This window comes from Arvicola amphibius, chromosome 4, assembly GCF_903992535.2.
Source record: "Arvicola amphibius chromosome 4, mArvAmp1.2, whole genome shotgun sequence".
Classification (NCBI taxonomy): Eukaryota; Metazoa; Chordata; class Mammalia; order Rodentia; family Cricetidae; genus Arvicola; species Arvicola amphibius.
Genome location: NC_052050.1, coordinates 156,838,477 through 156,853,029, shown reverse-complemented (window position 1 = coordinate 156,853,029; position 14,553 = coordinate 156,838,477). Strand labels below are relative to the sequence as shown.

Here is a 14,553-nt window from a genome sequence, read left to right as displayed (position 1 = left end):
TTGCTCTGTAAGGAAGGGCATATCCCTGTAACTTGATTATAAAGATGCTGAAATCTCACAGTCTCTAAAGACTTCCGGTCTTCATTGCAGACTCGCAGCTAGGGGAGGAAGTAGACATGATTGTGCCTTTGTCTTTGGAAATCCTCATTGTTCCTTTGTTTCATTGCCTTTTCCTATGCGGGGGGGGGGGGGACCCAAAAAAAAACAAAAGACACAAAAAAGTCTCTGATTTTGTAACAATGGATGCTAAGAGTGAGTACCCAGGGAGGAATTACTGGTGCATGTATTTGTATGTGTTCATGTGCGTGCACATGCATTCTTATGTGTGTCTATCTTGCAAATTCTAAGAGGAACGTTCTGAAGTACTGTGTATCACGGGTTGCTTATCAGAGGAAACGCGTACGGGAACCTGGGCAGAAGAGAACAGGAAAGAGCAAACTGTGTGAAACCGGGTAAAGGTCAGAGCCACCCCTTGCTCTAAGACATGCTGTAGGCATTTCTCGCTGACTCGGCCTGATAGTCTGTGTGACTTTCTGTGACTGTGACTTATAACATCTAGGAGGGCCCTTCACTCCCTGGACCATGCAGGCCACAGGAACCGGAGTGAACCCGCGAACGGTGCCATCTGGGCAGAGCCACATCAGCTTCTGTCCTGGGCAGAAGCCTTTGGTGAGCTACAGACGACACAAGCTGGTGTCCTGAAATGCAATTCACCCTCCTAATTTTACACACATCACTCGTTTTGCTTACAAATTATAAAGCATATTTTTCATTCCACAGGGAAAGTTTCAGTATTGTTTATTTTGTTTTCCAGATTCCCTTTTTGTTTGGAAAAAGTGGGGGAAAGCAAAACTCTGTATTCCCATTGTGCCAAGAATACACCGAGCCTGTTGTCAGATTCCATTCTTTCCCAGCCATGTGAAGCCCATTCATGAAAGAAAAAAAAATGTTCCGAAATCTAGTTCCAAAACTCAGTCACAGTAGACAGGCAAGCTAGTCTTCTGTGCCAGCCTGACACCATGGCGTGGGTCAGCCTAAGGTATTCCAGGCAGAAGCTCCCAGGGAACACAGCTTGCCTTTGTTTAGAATGTGACGAGGCCTCGACCTGTGAAGCTGTCCAGAAGGGTCTGGACGAACCACAAATGTCATCTAAAATGTCCCTGTGTACTACAGCGACTCAATAGAACCACCAAGTGATTTACCCCATGACTGGAGTGTTTTCCAAATTTTGGTCAGTTTTTGGTAACAAAGAAGTTATTTTGCCCATGATGTTTTCTTAGTTGATGTCACAGAGGCGCATGAAGTTGACCGTGTTTGGAAATCTATACTGTAATTAAAAAAATAAATAAACATACAAATCGAAGAGTCTATTTCCACGTCTCTAGCACACCACTCTGTAGCTAGGAATGGTGAAGGTTTGCATTCAGAACTGTTAGTGTCCTTGCCACACAGTTTAGCATTATGGAAAAATAAATAAAACCTGGTAACACCTGGATGATGGTAGCTGTGGAGACAATGAGATTCCCCGATCACCAGCAGCCAACCACTGTGGACATTGACGTTCTTGCTCAGTCAAATCAAAGGGCTCTAAGTGTGGCCGTTGGTGGCAGGTGGCCTCCGTGAGCACAGTGCTTAGAGGCACCCATCTGAAAGACACAGGTAACAGCAGCATAGGATGTGAGAACCGTGCAGGCCAGGCCTGCGACTCTGAAAATGCCACGTCTTTGTTTCCAAGAAGAGAAGCTGATTTTGTGTGGATCTCGTCAATCCCTGCCGTACCAATGAGCACACACTCTTTCTTTCTGCAGACACACATAGTCATCTGTATATTGTCTCCAGGGCCAGTAGACGCCTGTCAGTCTATTTGAGGTTCCACACACAGCAGAGAGCCAGCAAAGAGATCAGTCCCTGTTAGTCCTGACCCTGCCACTGCCCAGATGAGCCGTGGTGTTATAGGAGGCTGCTTATTCGTTTCCTGGCTGCCCAGACTCCCGAAATAACCACACAGAAACTGTATTAATTAAATCACTGCTTGGCTTATTAGCTCTAACTTTTTATTGGCTAGCTTTACCATCTTAATTCCACCCATTTCCATTATTTTATATTTTACCACAAGGCTTGTGACCTGCGGGCAAGGTTCCAACATGTCTGTCTCTGGAGGCGGCTCCATGGCTTCTCCCTGACTCCACCTCCTTTCTTCCAGCATTCAGTTTAGTTTTTCCTGCCTGGCTCTACTCTACCCTATCACAGGCCTTAGACAGTTTGTTTAATAACCAATGGAATTCACAGCATACAGAGGGGAATCCCACATCATCTTGAGGGGCTTTGTCAGGAGGCAGTCAGACATGTAGAGAGGTGTCAGTGATGGGCCACAGCCCATCTCATGTCTGCCCTTGCCCGATAGCCGCGTACAGCTTCCTCTGAGGCCATGCTTAGTGACCCGCTTATAGAGTTCACAGATATCCAAAGGCTGCATAAAACTTTGGTTTCTCTTACCTGTTGACAGGTTAGTAGACTCTCTCACACAGGCTGATTCTCCAGTAGCTACAGAAAACAGCACAGCACATCAAACCCTTTGAGACTAAAATCAACTCATAGACTATTAAAAGCCAAAGCATGTGGTACTATTTAACAATAGAATATGTTAAAATCCTAAATTAGAACAAGGTATACTGAGACATATGCATGAAAATGTCACAAGGAAACGCATTACTTTGTGTGCTAACTTAAAGAAACTAGCAAAAAGAGAATATACCAGAAGTGAGTATGTGTGAATTTGAAGTTTAGTAACTGTGTCTGTGGGGACATAGGAAACTGATGGCTAATCACCTTTGCTGCTCCCTTGGATCTTGTGAAAGATGTATCATGGTTGCCACTGCAGGGGCCTTAGAAGTTAATTGGCAGTTTGACCAAGAGACCCATGCTCAGAGCTAAGAACCAGGAGACCACTGTGTTTCTTAGATTATCCCTCCGTCAACACCATGTTGACCTCCCAGGATCCTGCTTCCTGCTGTAGGTTTATCTTGTGGCCTGACAGTTCCCCCTGGGTGTCTAATGACAAGCCAGGACAGTCACTGAAGCCAAAATGTCAGGAGCTCATAGTTAATAAACCAAATCTGGTGCGGTTTTCTGATCAGAAAGTTGAAAACACTTGCTGCTTAATATTGATGAGCTCACTCAGAACCTCCTCAACCGGTCTGTGCTCTCGGTAAACCGCCTTTGGGTGCGGCAGTTTGTCATGCTTCGAGAGCCACCTCTGCCTGCTCCGGTTGAAGTCATCGCAAAGGGTGGCTAGTCGGTACTCCCATCCCTTTAACTACCTGCTTCCCTGTGTTCAAAGTAGGCATTTGCAAATGGCACCCCTGGACCTCGGGGTCACTGTGTTGTCTTACTGTGCGAAGTTCTCTTGACTATAATGTCTCTAGACATGACGAATGTCTCTGGGGTCCTAGAAAAGCCACATCTTCTCTCGGCTCTGTGCTCTTTACTTGTGAAACAGGGATAGGCACCAAGGAGAATCAGGTGTGTGAGGACGGTGGGAACAGGGTAGCAGACGCAGCAATCCCCACCACTTATCCTTTCAAAGCAACCGGGCAGAGCCTTCGAGACACCGAGACTTTGCGTGGTCAGCATAAAAACCAGCCACATTTTGTGCTTGTATAGAACATTCTTAACTTGTTTGGGACTTTGGGCACACGTACATGAAGAAGAGAGCATCTCTTTGGGCATGGTCACAATGTACCTGTAACGGACCGGTAACTCTATTACTCTAGAAGCTGAGGCAAGCGGATCATAAGCATGAGGCCAGCTTTGGGGGACATAGCACAGTTCCTGGCTAGTTTAGACTAAATCCTGTCTTAAAACCTTAGGTTAAAATAAAAAAAAAAAAGGTTTCAGGCCATCTGGCTTGAGTCACCATGGCATGAAGCCTGATAGTGCATCTTGGGACCCAGAACCCACATGATGGAAGGAGAACATGAGCTCCATCAAATGGCCCCTTGGCATCTACATACATGCCATGGCAACACACAACCACCCCCGTTGGTTGGGGGAGTGGAACTCAGGACCTCTGGAAGAGGAATCAGTGCTCTGAGCCATCTCTCCAGCTCCAGACCATTGTTTGTATACACACGTGTTGGCAGAGGTTTCTGTCCAGCCTGGTCCTCAAAGTCAATAAATGAGAAAAAAATGTGTTTAAAAACAACAACAGTTAGACACTTAACTTAAATGAGCCAGATTTAATAGTTCATAACATAATAATTTTCTTTCAGTCATGAGTTTCAGCCTTGTGGTAAACGTGTTTAGGAGGTGCTATCCCATGTACTTTGGGAGGTTTTGTAGGACGCAAGGAAAAAAATAAAGTGACTTTCTCTAAATTGCAGAACGAAGTTCGTGAGTCACGATATTAACAGGATGCTGATGATGATGATAGCCACTGTTCTATCCATCATTTTTGATATGATAAAAAATACATTTATATGCCAACTCTGTATTTTTACTTAACCATAATTAGGTCTGTTAGAAATGAATGCTGCCTATCAAAAGAAAAAAGGGGCCACCCAGAAGTTAGTGGGGATAATGATGGACAACTGACAGCATATGTTACATGTTCCGTTCCACTATATCAGCTAGAATGACACACAGTGGAAGACCAATCTTTATTAGGATGTTCAGAAAGAGTTATAGGGACACGGTCATATCAATGTACCTGGTGTTTGTGAGTGTGAAGATTCCTCAGGGAAGGAGACGCAGAAATAGTAACTACATGGTAAATTTTGTCTCAAAATTCAAGTTTAGTTCCTAGTATTCAGTCATCATTGAGAGTAAAGGCTAAACATTTGAGCCCTTTATATAGATTTACAGACATGGTGAAGGATGGGCTGAGTTCATAACTATATAAGGAAAATTCATATTTGTATCTAATTTTGTTATTTGTTTTATTGCTATGAAATTGAGTATTGGTCCGTTGTTTCTCCTGTTTTGAAAAATGGGTCATGCTGCATTTGTGCATTAAGCAAAGAGGAGAAGGGGTGGGTTATTCTTGCTCTGCAGGGAACATTGCAGAACCAGAAATGCAGGGGACATTGCAGAATCAGGAATGCAGTGAGCATTTCAGAATCAGAAATGAAGTGGGCACTGCAGAATCAGGAGGGTAGTGGATGTTGTACAATCAAGAATGCATTAGGTGGCCGGGAGATGGTGGCGCACGCCTTTAATCCCAGCACTCGGGAGGCAGAGGCAGGCGGATCTCTGTGAGTTCGAGACCAGCCTGGTCTACAAAGCTAGTTCCAGGACAGGCTCCAAAGCCACAGAGAAACCCTGTCTCGAAAAACAAAAAAAACAAAAAACAAAAACAAAAGAGAATGCATTAGGCATTGCAGAATCAAGAATGCAGGGAACATTGCAGAATTGGAAATTCAGTGGGCATTTAAGAATCAGGAATGCACTGAGCATTGCAGAATCAGGAATGCAGTGAATGTTGCAAAATCAGGGAATACAGTGGACGTTGCTGAATCAGGAATGCAATGGCCATTGTAGAATCCGGAATGCATTAGGCATTGCAGAATCAGGAATGCAGCAGATTTTGTAGAATCAGGAATGCGGGGCACATTATAGTATCAGGCACGGTAATAAGGAACAGAGACTCTCTCCTAGCCATGGGCACTATTGCGTCTGAATGTGGGCAATGCTGCTGGCAGGAAGTGAGGACGTATCTAGTGACTTTTCTCTCTTCTTTCTTTCAGGTTGCTACCAGCTATGTAACGTTTTCCGATCCCATGAGATGGAAATTGACCAGTGCTTGCTGGAGTCCCTTCCCCTGGGCCAGCGTCAGCGTCTGGTGAAGCGCATGCGCTGTGAGCAAATCAAAGCCTACTATGAGCGAGAGAAAGTGTTCCGGAAGCAGGAAGGGCTCCTGAGGAGAACCAAGCCCGGGAAGAGCCAGAGGGTCCGCTTCAGCCTTGCTGACATGATTCAGGACGCCATCATCCACCACCATGACAAAGAGGGTACGCCTTCTCCGTGGGGCTTCTCGTGGTCTGTTTTTGTGTGTTGTTGTCTAGGGAGATAAGAATGGCTTTAAAGAAAAAAAAACAGTGGTCCTTTCAAAATATGGCATGAGAAGTCGTCAGTCTCTCAGCTGATATGTGAAAAAGTAAAATTTTGGTGAAATACGTATATATTGCCTGAAAGAGAATTACGTATCTGAAAGGCAAGCGACTTCTTTTAAAGTTACATACTCTAACTTTTTTTTTTTTTTTTTGGTTTTTCGAGACAGGGTTTCTCTGTAGCTTTGGAGCCTGTCCTGGAACTAGCTCTTGTAGACCAGGCTGGTCTCGAACTCACAGAGATCCACCTGCCTCTGCCTCCTGAGTGCTGGGATTAAAGGCGTGCGCCACCACTGAACGGCTGGCTCAAAATACTCTAATTGTTAACAGAATACTTTTATCTACAGACGTGTGGCCTTAGATGAGTGGTTCTCAACCTGTGGGTCTCAACCCCAATGGGTCTTCCATTCATTTTAAGCTTGTTTTTGTGAAATTCTGATTTTGTTTCGGGACAGAGTGGAGTTTCAGCATTCCAGAAGTATGTTGGCGTCCAGTTTGCCTGCGTCGTGTGTTCAGACAGCGTTTTCCCAGTTGGTAGTGAGTTCGGAGTCTGTTTGGGGGATCTCTGTCCCACCCCGTTAATCTCCGTGTCTATTTCAGGCCACCAGTAGTCTTCTGTGACGCTTTGTCAGCAGCCTCGATGCCGGGGATGGTGGTCCGGCCATTGGTCCTTTTGTTCAAGAAGGCTTTGACACCTTTTAAAATCCTGGGTTATGGTGTGGAAACTTCTTAAGCACGCCTGATTGAAATCCTTTTGTCTTTGCACGATTAATTTCATTACTGCTCACGTATTTTAATGCATGCGTTTCCTTTCTGCTTTTTGCTGTGGCTTTTGCAATCTACTTTTCAAAGTGTTAGTGTGAGAGAAATTCCCCCTTTCTGGGAGTATGACAGAATGTGACGTTTCTCTCACCAGGGTAGTATATTTGATGCTTGGTCTCCTGAGAGTGAAGCCTTCAGGAGGTGGGGCCGAGCTAGAAGGAGTAAGTCGCAGGAATTATGCCTTTTGGGGATCAAAGAAACCCTGGAATATCGAGATGAGTTTGACAGACAATTCTGATGAGAACTCAGAAGACCAGAATGCCAACAGAAATATTGGCATTAAAATTTACTTTGATTAGATTTTAGGTGGATATAAAGGCACTATTCAGACTTCGGTGGAGGCCACATATGTTAATTATCATGAAGAACATGCCTGTATTTTGTCCACGTCCTGAGACTTTGTGGCAGGCTATGTTTGAGGATAAATGGCTAATTTATCTACGAGAAGAAATGCCAAAGGCATTTAGTCTTCAGGCTATGGCATAGGTTCTCTCTGCTTTTAGCCTCCTTTTCAGTAAGAATTGGAAATGAAAAGCACAATCAAAAGATTCAAAGCTGGAATTTGGTCAGAAAAGCCTGTACAAAGAGGGACTGAGGAAGCCTTGGTTTCACAAGAGAGCAGCACCAATAGAAGAAGCTGCTACTCTTCATGGGACCCTAGGAAACAGTCCCTGGGGGCATCGTTGGGATACACTGGATCTTGCCTATCACATCTGCAAAGAGATGGGAGTCTCTGGAAACTCTCCCTTAAAATATCAGTTCCTCTAGGCTCCCTGCTAATGGAGACACCTAGGAAGTTGTTTCCCAGGATTCATTGCAGCGTGCTCAGCTGCCCAAACACTCAGAGGCCAATGAAGTAGTCATACTCAGCTTCTGTAAGACCTGGTGTCGTCCATGAGTGTGGGGGAAGGGAGGGGTTTACAGAAATGGAAAAAAAATGCAAGAAATACCTGGCCATGGAGACTCCTACCCAAAATTCTAGCAATAGCTGAAGCTGGGGTAGGGAACAAACACCGTGTGGTAAGACTGGTGTTCCTGTAAGTAGATCCCGAGAGGGCAATGTATGGAACCGTCAGAGTGATGTCTAAACCGTAGTGAAGATCCCAGGATGCTGGAGAGGCCAGCTGTGTGGAATACCTTCCAAGGAAAGCTGTAGTCAGGTAGCAGAGCCAGCCCAAGTCAGACGCCTCACAGATTCAGCTCAAGGCCACAGACGCAGAACTGTAAGGGGCCCTGGGAGCTCACCTCAGTGTGCCCTAGATGCTGGGCACAAGCTGTGGGAAACACCTAGCTTTCTGAGTTTCGGCCTTTGGGGAGCACTACCCTCTACCACCACGTCTAGACCCATGTGGCTTGTTTTCACTTTTGCACGGGCTGACCACAAAGGGTCTGTCCTGATTCTCAAGACTTTGGCCTTGAACATTTTGAAAGAATTTGGAACTGGAGAAAGCTTTCAGGGTTCTTGGGGATAAACTAAATATGATTTCATTCAGTATCAGTCTTGAGCTCCATGGGCAGGGGATGGGACATTATGGGTTGGACCTGGAATGTTCCCCCATAGGCTCATTGGTTGAATGATTGGTCCTCAGTTCTCTGTGCTGTCGGCAAGTGGAGGGATGTTTAGGAAGGAGGGCCTTGCTCGAGGAAGTAGCTCACGTGTGTGTGCCACTGAATGTTCCACATAGGCCCCAATCACTTCTAAGTTGTTTTCTGTCCACCCTGAGGAGAAAAACAGAAACAAAAACAGAAAAACAAAAAATGTTCCTTTAGCCTATTCAGACAGCCAGGGTATTCTGCCCAAAAGCCTAGGTCCAATCATGGCTTGAAATAAGCTGCCATATATCTTAACTTGTTTTAAGTTGTTTATGCCAAATTGTTATAGCATGTTGTCATAGTGTCCATGCGGTAACTAATACAGTATAGATGCAGACTTCTTAGAGAAGCCAGAATTGAGGAGGCTCTTTGAAGCCAGCGGTTGGGCAGATCTAAAATGGATGTCCTTCTTACTGTATTAGCCACTATTTGAAGTCCAAAGGGCTCAGAAATACCAGGTTTTCTTTGTAGCTCACTGTAGAAGATATTTTCCTGAGCTGACTTTACTTTTTTAACATATTCAATCTGGAAAACTCGTGAATTTAGGAATGTGTGCGCTTCCAAGTCTCTCAGCTAGGGATTGTGATTCTGTACATGAGAGCCGTCAGCATGCTCCATGCAGCCACGGCTGTAATAAGACTCTCTGCCCTTCTGTGTGGGCACACCAGTTAAACTGCTCCTTGCTGAGAACTGTGTACATCTCATTTAAATGTGTATTCTTTTATGCCTTTATATGCGGCAGTAGATATGTGGTCTGGTGTAGCCTGAGAGACCCTTTACTCCCATTTACACCGGAAAGGACAAGCGCTTGTGACCACACCTGAGTCTACATTGACGGCTGTGACTGCTTCCCATTGTTCTGTTCACCTTTGTTACTGGCTGCTAACCTAACCCTAACCCTAACCAACAGCTCCTACCCTGGGAGTTCATACCTGCTCTGACATGAGGAACTGTGTGTCTACTATCCTCTGCCCCATCCTTCCCGTCTTGGGCTTCCCAGGAGTGTAGAGTAGTAGTCTGAGGACATCTGCCTTCTTCACCTTCAGCTGCTGCCTCAGGAGCATGAACATAGCACACTGAGATCTTTACACCTTATCCCTATGCTGGTGGGAAAGTAACGAGACACGAAATCAGTGTGGAAAGTTGTAACGCCCCTTAGATGAAACACGCATAGCTATTACAGAATGATGTCTGTGGTCATAAGAGAAATTAAGAATGATGAAGTAATAAATCAGACTGAAGCACAGCTGTTTTATGTATTTCTTCCCTAAAACATCATACAAGCACATTGTGCACAATCATTCATGCCATACAACCTGAACCATTCCTTTTCAAGCAGTTGCTACAGGTGAAAACCATGCTGTTGTTTGTTGTAAGAGGAGGAGCCGGCTGCGTTCCTGGCCTGGCTAGTTTATACCCTTGGGGGGGCGTGAATTTCAGCCCATTTCCAAAGGGGCCAAGACATCCAGCTTCTCATGAATTCATAGTTATAATAACTCCGAGCTTGTCTACCTTCGGCCTTTCTCCCTATAATTATAAATTCATTATAATTTATAGAACAAGTGCCTCAGACATTCCCAAAGCCCTGCGCTCACTCACGTTTTCACGTGCACAGCCAGTTTATCACACCCTGAAATCAGAGAGCAGCCAAGGTCACAATCTGCTCCTTCCTGCTCCAACTCTCTCTGTTAATTCCTGTTCAGGCCACAAGAGCAACTACCACTTAGCATGCGTGGACAGTAGGGATGGCTGACAGATGTCATTTGAAGGTCCCTGCATGCAGTACCCTTGGGGTCCTAGGAGAGATATCCCTCAGCACACTCTTTATAGGCATGAAGAGGAAACATGGACTCCTTGACCGAGGGCACCCAGGTCCTAAGTTGTAGAATGGGGGATCAGCCATGCTACCCAGTTCTGAGTTAAGATCCGTGATGCCAGGCCTTCACAATGCTGGCACCCAGCACCCCCCGCCCCCCATGAAAGCCTATCCTGCTGAGCCGCTGTGTTCAAACCCCTTCCTTTCCACCTACAAAACTCTACACTCCCACCACCCTGCTTGTGACTTGTGTGTCACCGCGAGCAGACACTAGACAGAAGCAGCTGAAAAGAGCTTCAGGGTCACATCCCCCTGTCACGGCAGGGAGGTGACAGTTCGTACCCCAAGGGACAGGAAATAGAGAAAAAGAATGCTGGAAGGGCTAGAAACAGCCCCCAAGGATACACCCTTGCTACTGGCTGCCTTCACCCTAATGCCATCATATTATGAATCTTGTGGATTGATATAATTGTCACCATATTATGAATCTCTTGGTGGACTAATATAATGGTGAGGTCAGAGCTCTGAGGATTTGATTGCTTGTCAGCCATCAGCCAAACGTCCCCTGTGTGGCTCTGTGAGGGAAAGTTCATGTTGAAGCCACAACATGGTCTGAGATTTATTTCTTGTCACTTTACTTTAATGAGAACTTCCACACAGGACAGATTTTTCTAATGGACGGGATAATAATGCATATATATGCACAGGACACATTTTTCATATCCTCCCAGTTACCATGCCGGTAGCTGTTCAAGTTACGATGGCATAGCCAGCAGTTTAAATACTGGCCACTTCGCAGAATGCTCATTTAGTGTTGGTGAGACACTCAAGCGTGCATTGACTTCATGCAGAACCTCTCAGAATGCAAATGCCCTTAATCTCCAACTTCTCACGGCTTTCTATCTCATGATTGGGCACCTTCAATTATGTAGCAGCTGGTGCCTGTTATCAGAAAGCATCGCAGCCCCGTGGACGGAGCTTTGTAAATCCACCAGCTGCCCAGCCTGGCTGTGATTGGTGTGGGTGTGAACGCTGTCCACACAGAAGCACGGGGCTCTGACACAGTGGCTCACACAGAGAAGAAACTCTGGAGGACAGGCTGCCGGGTGCACATTCGAGAGCCTGCCAAGTGACGACCATCACACTGGGAATGCTGTCCTCAGCCCACTCAGCTCCAGTGTGCTGCCCACTCTGAAATGTGGACAATGAGCACCACAGCCCATGACAGTGGCTCCTCGTGGAGAATGTTCTCTCCCATTCTCTCCTTAAAGGCGGGCTGATCCTTTCTGTTTTCTTCAAACCTCAAATAACCAGTATGTGAGAATTTCATGTCAGTTAAACCTAAGTCTTTCAAGAAGGAGAGTCTGTACACAGTTCAGATCAAGTACAGCCCTCAAGACCTGGGTCCCAGAACCAGGTTTTCTGTTAGAGTACTTCCCAGCCACACACTGGTGTTGATAAAAACGTGCAGCAGGGCAGCCTGTGCCGAGTCCTTCTCGATTGCTCCACCGCTGTTCTCAAGGTGGCAGAGGCCTGGTTTATCCTCCGTCTTATAGAAAACCTATAGTTTAAACTGACAGCAGAGCTGACACCTCTGATTGCTAATCCTCCTCACACTCAGATTGTGTTTTCATTGAAATGGGAATAAAAGCGAGTACTCTAGTTGAATCGTCGCACTCGTCCAAACCAGATCCATCAGGTTTCAGATGGTGTTGCCTGCAAGTAGGTAAGCTTAGAGGTTACGATTCATCGTGCTCAAATAGTCTACCTGAGAAGGAAGAAAAGGTGACCGACAATTCTGTGGCAAGACGCTCAGTCTCTCAGAGGCCAGCAGTGCCGGGTGATTGACATGCTCAGCCGCCAATCCGCAGACGGCCTTGGCCTTTGCCAGAGCCTGTAGGACATGCAGAAATGGGATGCTTTCCATGAAGGGCAGAGGTGTGCCATTTGGAAGATCAGAGAACCGGTGCAGTGTGTGCAGGATATGCAGGCTGGGATATATTGGCAGAGCATGTCCTAGGCTGTGACTGTATACAAGGGGTTTCTAGGAGTGGAACTGTATACATGCTTATGTCTGAAGCAGCACCTGCCTGCAGCATTAAACCCGCCCTCCCCAACTGTCATTGCCTTAGCTCTGCATGATTCGAGGCCTAAGTCCATGTCCATGGCAGCAAGGGTTGTGTTTTCTGAAGTAACAAGAAAGCAGAGCTATGCGGCCTTGCCTCTTGTTGCCCCCACACACCTAGAAAGCCCCATAAGTCAGGTACTTATGGTTCCTCCTCTTACCCCTGTCCCCAAAGTGATCTTTCAGGATTTGTCTTTAGAGTTCCACCTGTGCCGGACTTGTTGCTAAGTTCAGGACAATTGTCAGTCATTCTGTTACCCGTTTATCTGCTTGTTTGTGCGTCCTTTGTGAGTGTGTTGATATGCCTGTGCACATGCAGGAGGGAGCATTGGATTCCTGGGGAATGGAGTCAGCAGGGGTCTGCGGGACTCCTGGCTTGCTCCATGGATATTAGAAGTTGAAATCTGGGCTTTGTAAACTCACACCAAGTGCCCTTTAACTGTCTCTCGAGCCCCTTGGGAATATTTTAGCTTCCATCTAGTTCCTCTTCAAACAGCGTCCACCTCATTGGCCATTTCTTGTGTTTGGCTTGGCTCTCCTCACTGGGCTTGCACCCCTCGGACCTCTGCAGCTGTCCCCAATGCTTCCTTCTCTCTTGTCTGGGCAGGACAGTTCTCTCCCATTCTATTTTCTGTAACCCACAGCACCTGCGGTTCTCTTAGACGGACATGAGGAAACACCATAGTCTGGGGCGCTTACACAGAAGCATCATGTCTTCCTTTGACTCTGGAAGTTGGGGGTCCCAGATTCAAGACACCAGCGGATTTGCTCTCACCAGGGATTTCCTGCTTGGTGACTCATCCCTTCCGATAAGGACATCAGTCAGAATGGACTTGAGAGCTACTCTTATGGTCTCATGTAACCTGTATTCCCTCCTCCAGAGTTGCCAAAAAGTTCCGCTGAGTTAGAGTTTTAACATAAAATTTGTTGGGAGATAATATCCAATTATTCTTGCCATCTTGTTCTAGAAAATTGGATCCCTTGAGAGGATTCAAGTTATGTTATGTTCAGTTCCTGTAGCTGGAATTTTCTTTGGGTCACCAACCAACCAGCTCCCAAATAAAGACACGGAGACTTCCTATTGGTTTTGAATTGCTTGGCCTTAGCTTAGGTTTATCTCCCGAGCTTTTTAAACTTAATTTAACCTGTCAGTCACTAGCCATACATGCTTTGCCTCTTAACTTTTACCTTTCTTTCATTCTGTATGTTCTACTTTACTGCTTCCTCCATGGCTGGCTGGCCCCTGGCATCTTCTTGTCTTCTCTTTTTCTTTTTTCTCTGAGCCTAAATTCCTCCTCCTATTTACTCTCCCTGCCTGGAAGTCCCATCTATACCTCCTTGCTCACGATTGGCCGTTCAAGCTTTTGAATTAGACCAATCAGGTGCCTTAGGCAGTCAAGGTAAAACAGCAACACATCTTTGCATAGTTAAACAAATGCAACCCATCCTTACATAGTTAAACAAATGCAACCCATCCTTACATAGTTAAACAAATATTCTGTCACAAGCTTCCATTTCACCTTTCACAGCCCTGCCTTCTCCCACAGGGTCACCCACAATTCTGAACCTGTAGAGAAGGAGAATCTCCAGACCTTTGAGGAGGATGGTGCTGTGTAGGTGGCTAGATCTTGAAGGACTAGGTCAGTTCTCATGAATGTAGGCTGTAGGAAAAGGGCAAATATGTCTTGTTCCCATCTCTAGCATCCTGGTTTGTCTGTCCTGTGGTGTTCTCTCCTGTGTGAGCTTCTGACATTGCAATATTATCCATTAGGGCCTTTGTGGACTTATGGCTTCCAAAATGTTGTGCTAGTGACCCTCTTTTTAAATGACACATCGTGCCTCCAGTATTATGTTAGCAACAGAAAACAGAATAAGACATCATTGGCTGTATTGCTGAGCTTCCTACTGGGTCTCACATTTGATCAACATGTGATCTAGTGTGTAAGAAAAGGCCAGGCCTGGAAATTACAGAGGAACACAATTTAGCTCCATGTAAGAAAGCCATTTCACACTCTGTGCAGGATGCCTTGGGAGATGGTGAACATTCCATGAAGATTAACCAAAGTCCTGATACCTCAGGTCGCTCTTGG

General features: G+C 45.8%; 1 protein-coding gene across 1 annotated transcript in view; it reads left to right on the top strand.

Moving 5' to 3' along the window:
- Nucleotides 1-14,553, top strand: part of Myo16 (myosin XVI) — a 351,974-nt gene that overhangs the window by 19,116 nt on the left and 318,305 nt on the right. The window contains exon 2 of the mRNA XM_038326520.1: nucleotides 5,745-6,008. Within this exon, the coding sequence (XP_038182448.1) occupies nucleotides 5,745-6,008 (264 nt within the window). The remainder of the gene's footprint in view (nucleotides 1-5,744; nucleotides 6,009-14,553) is intronic.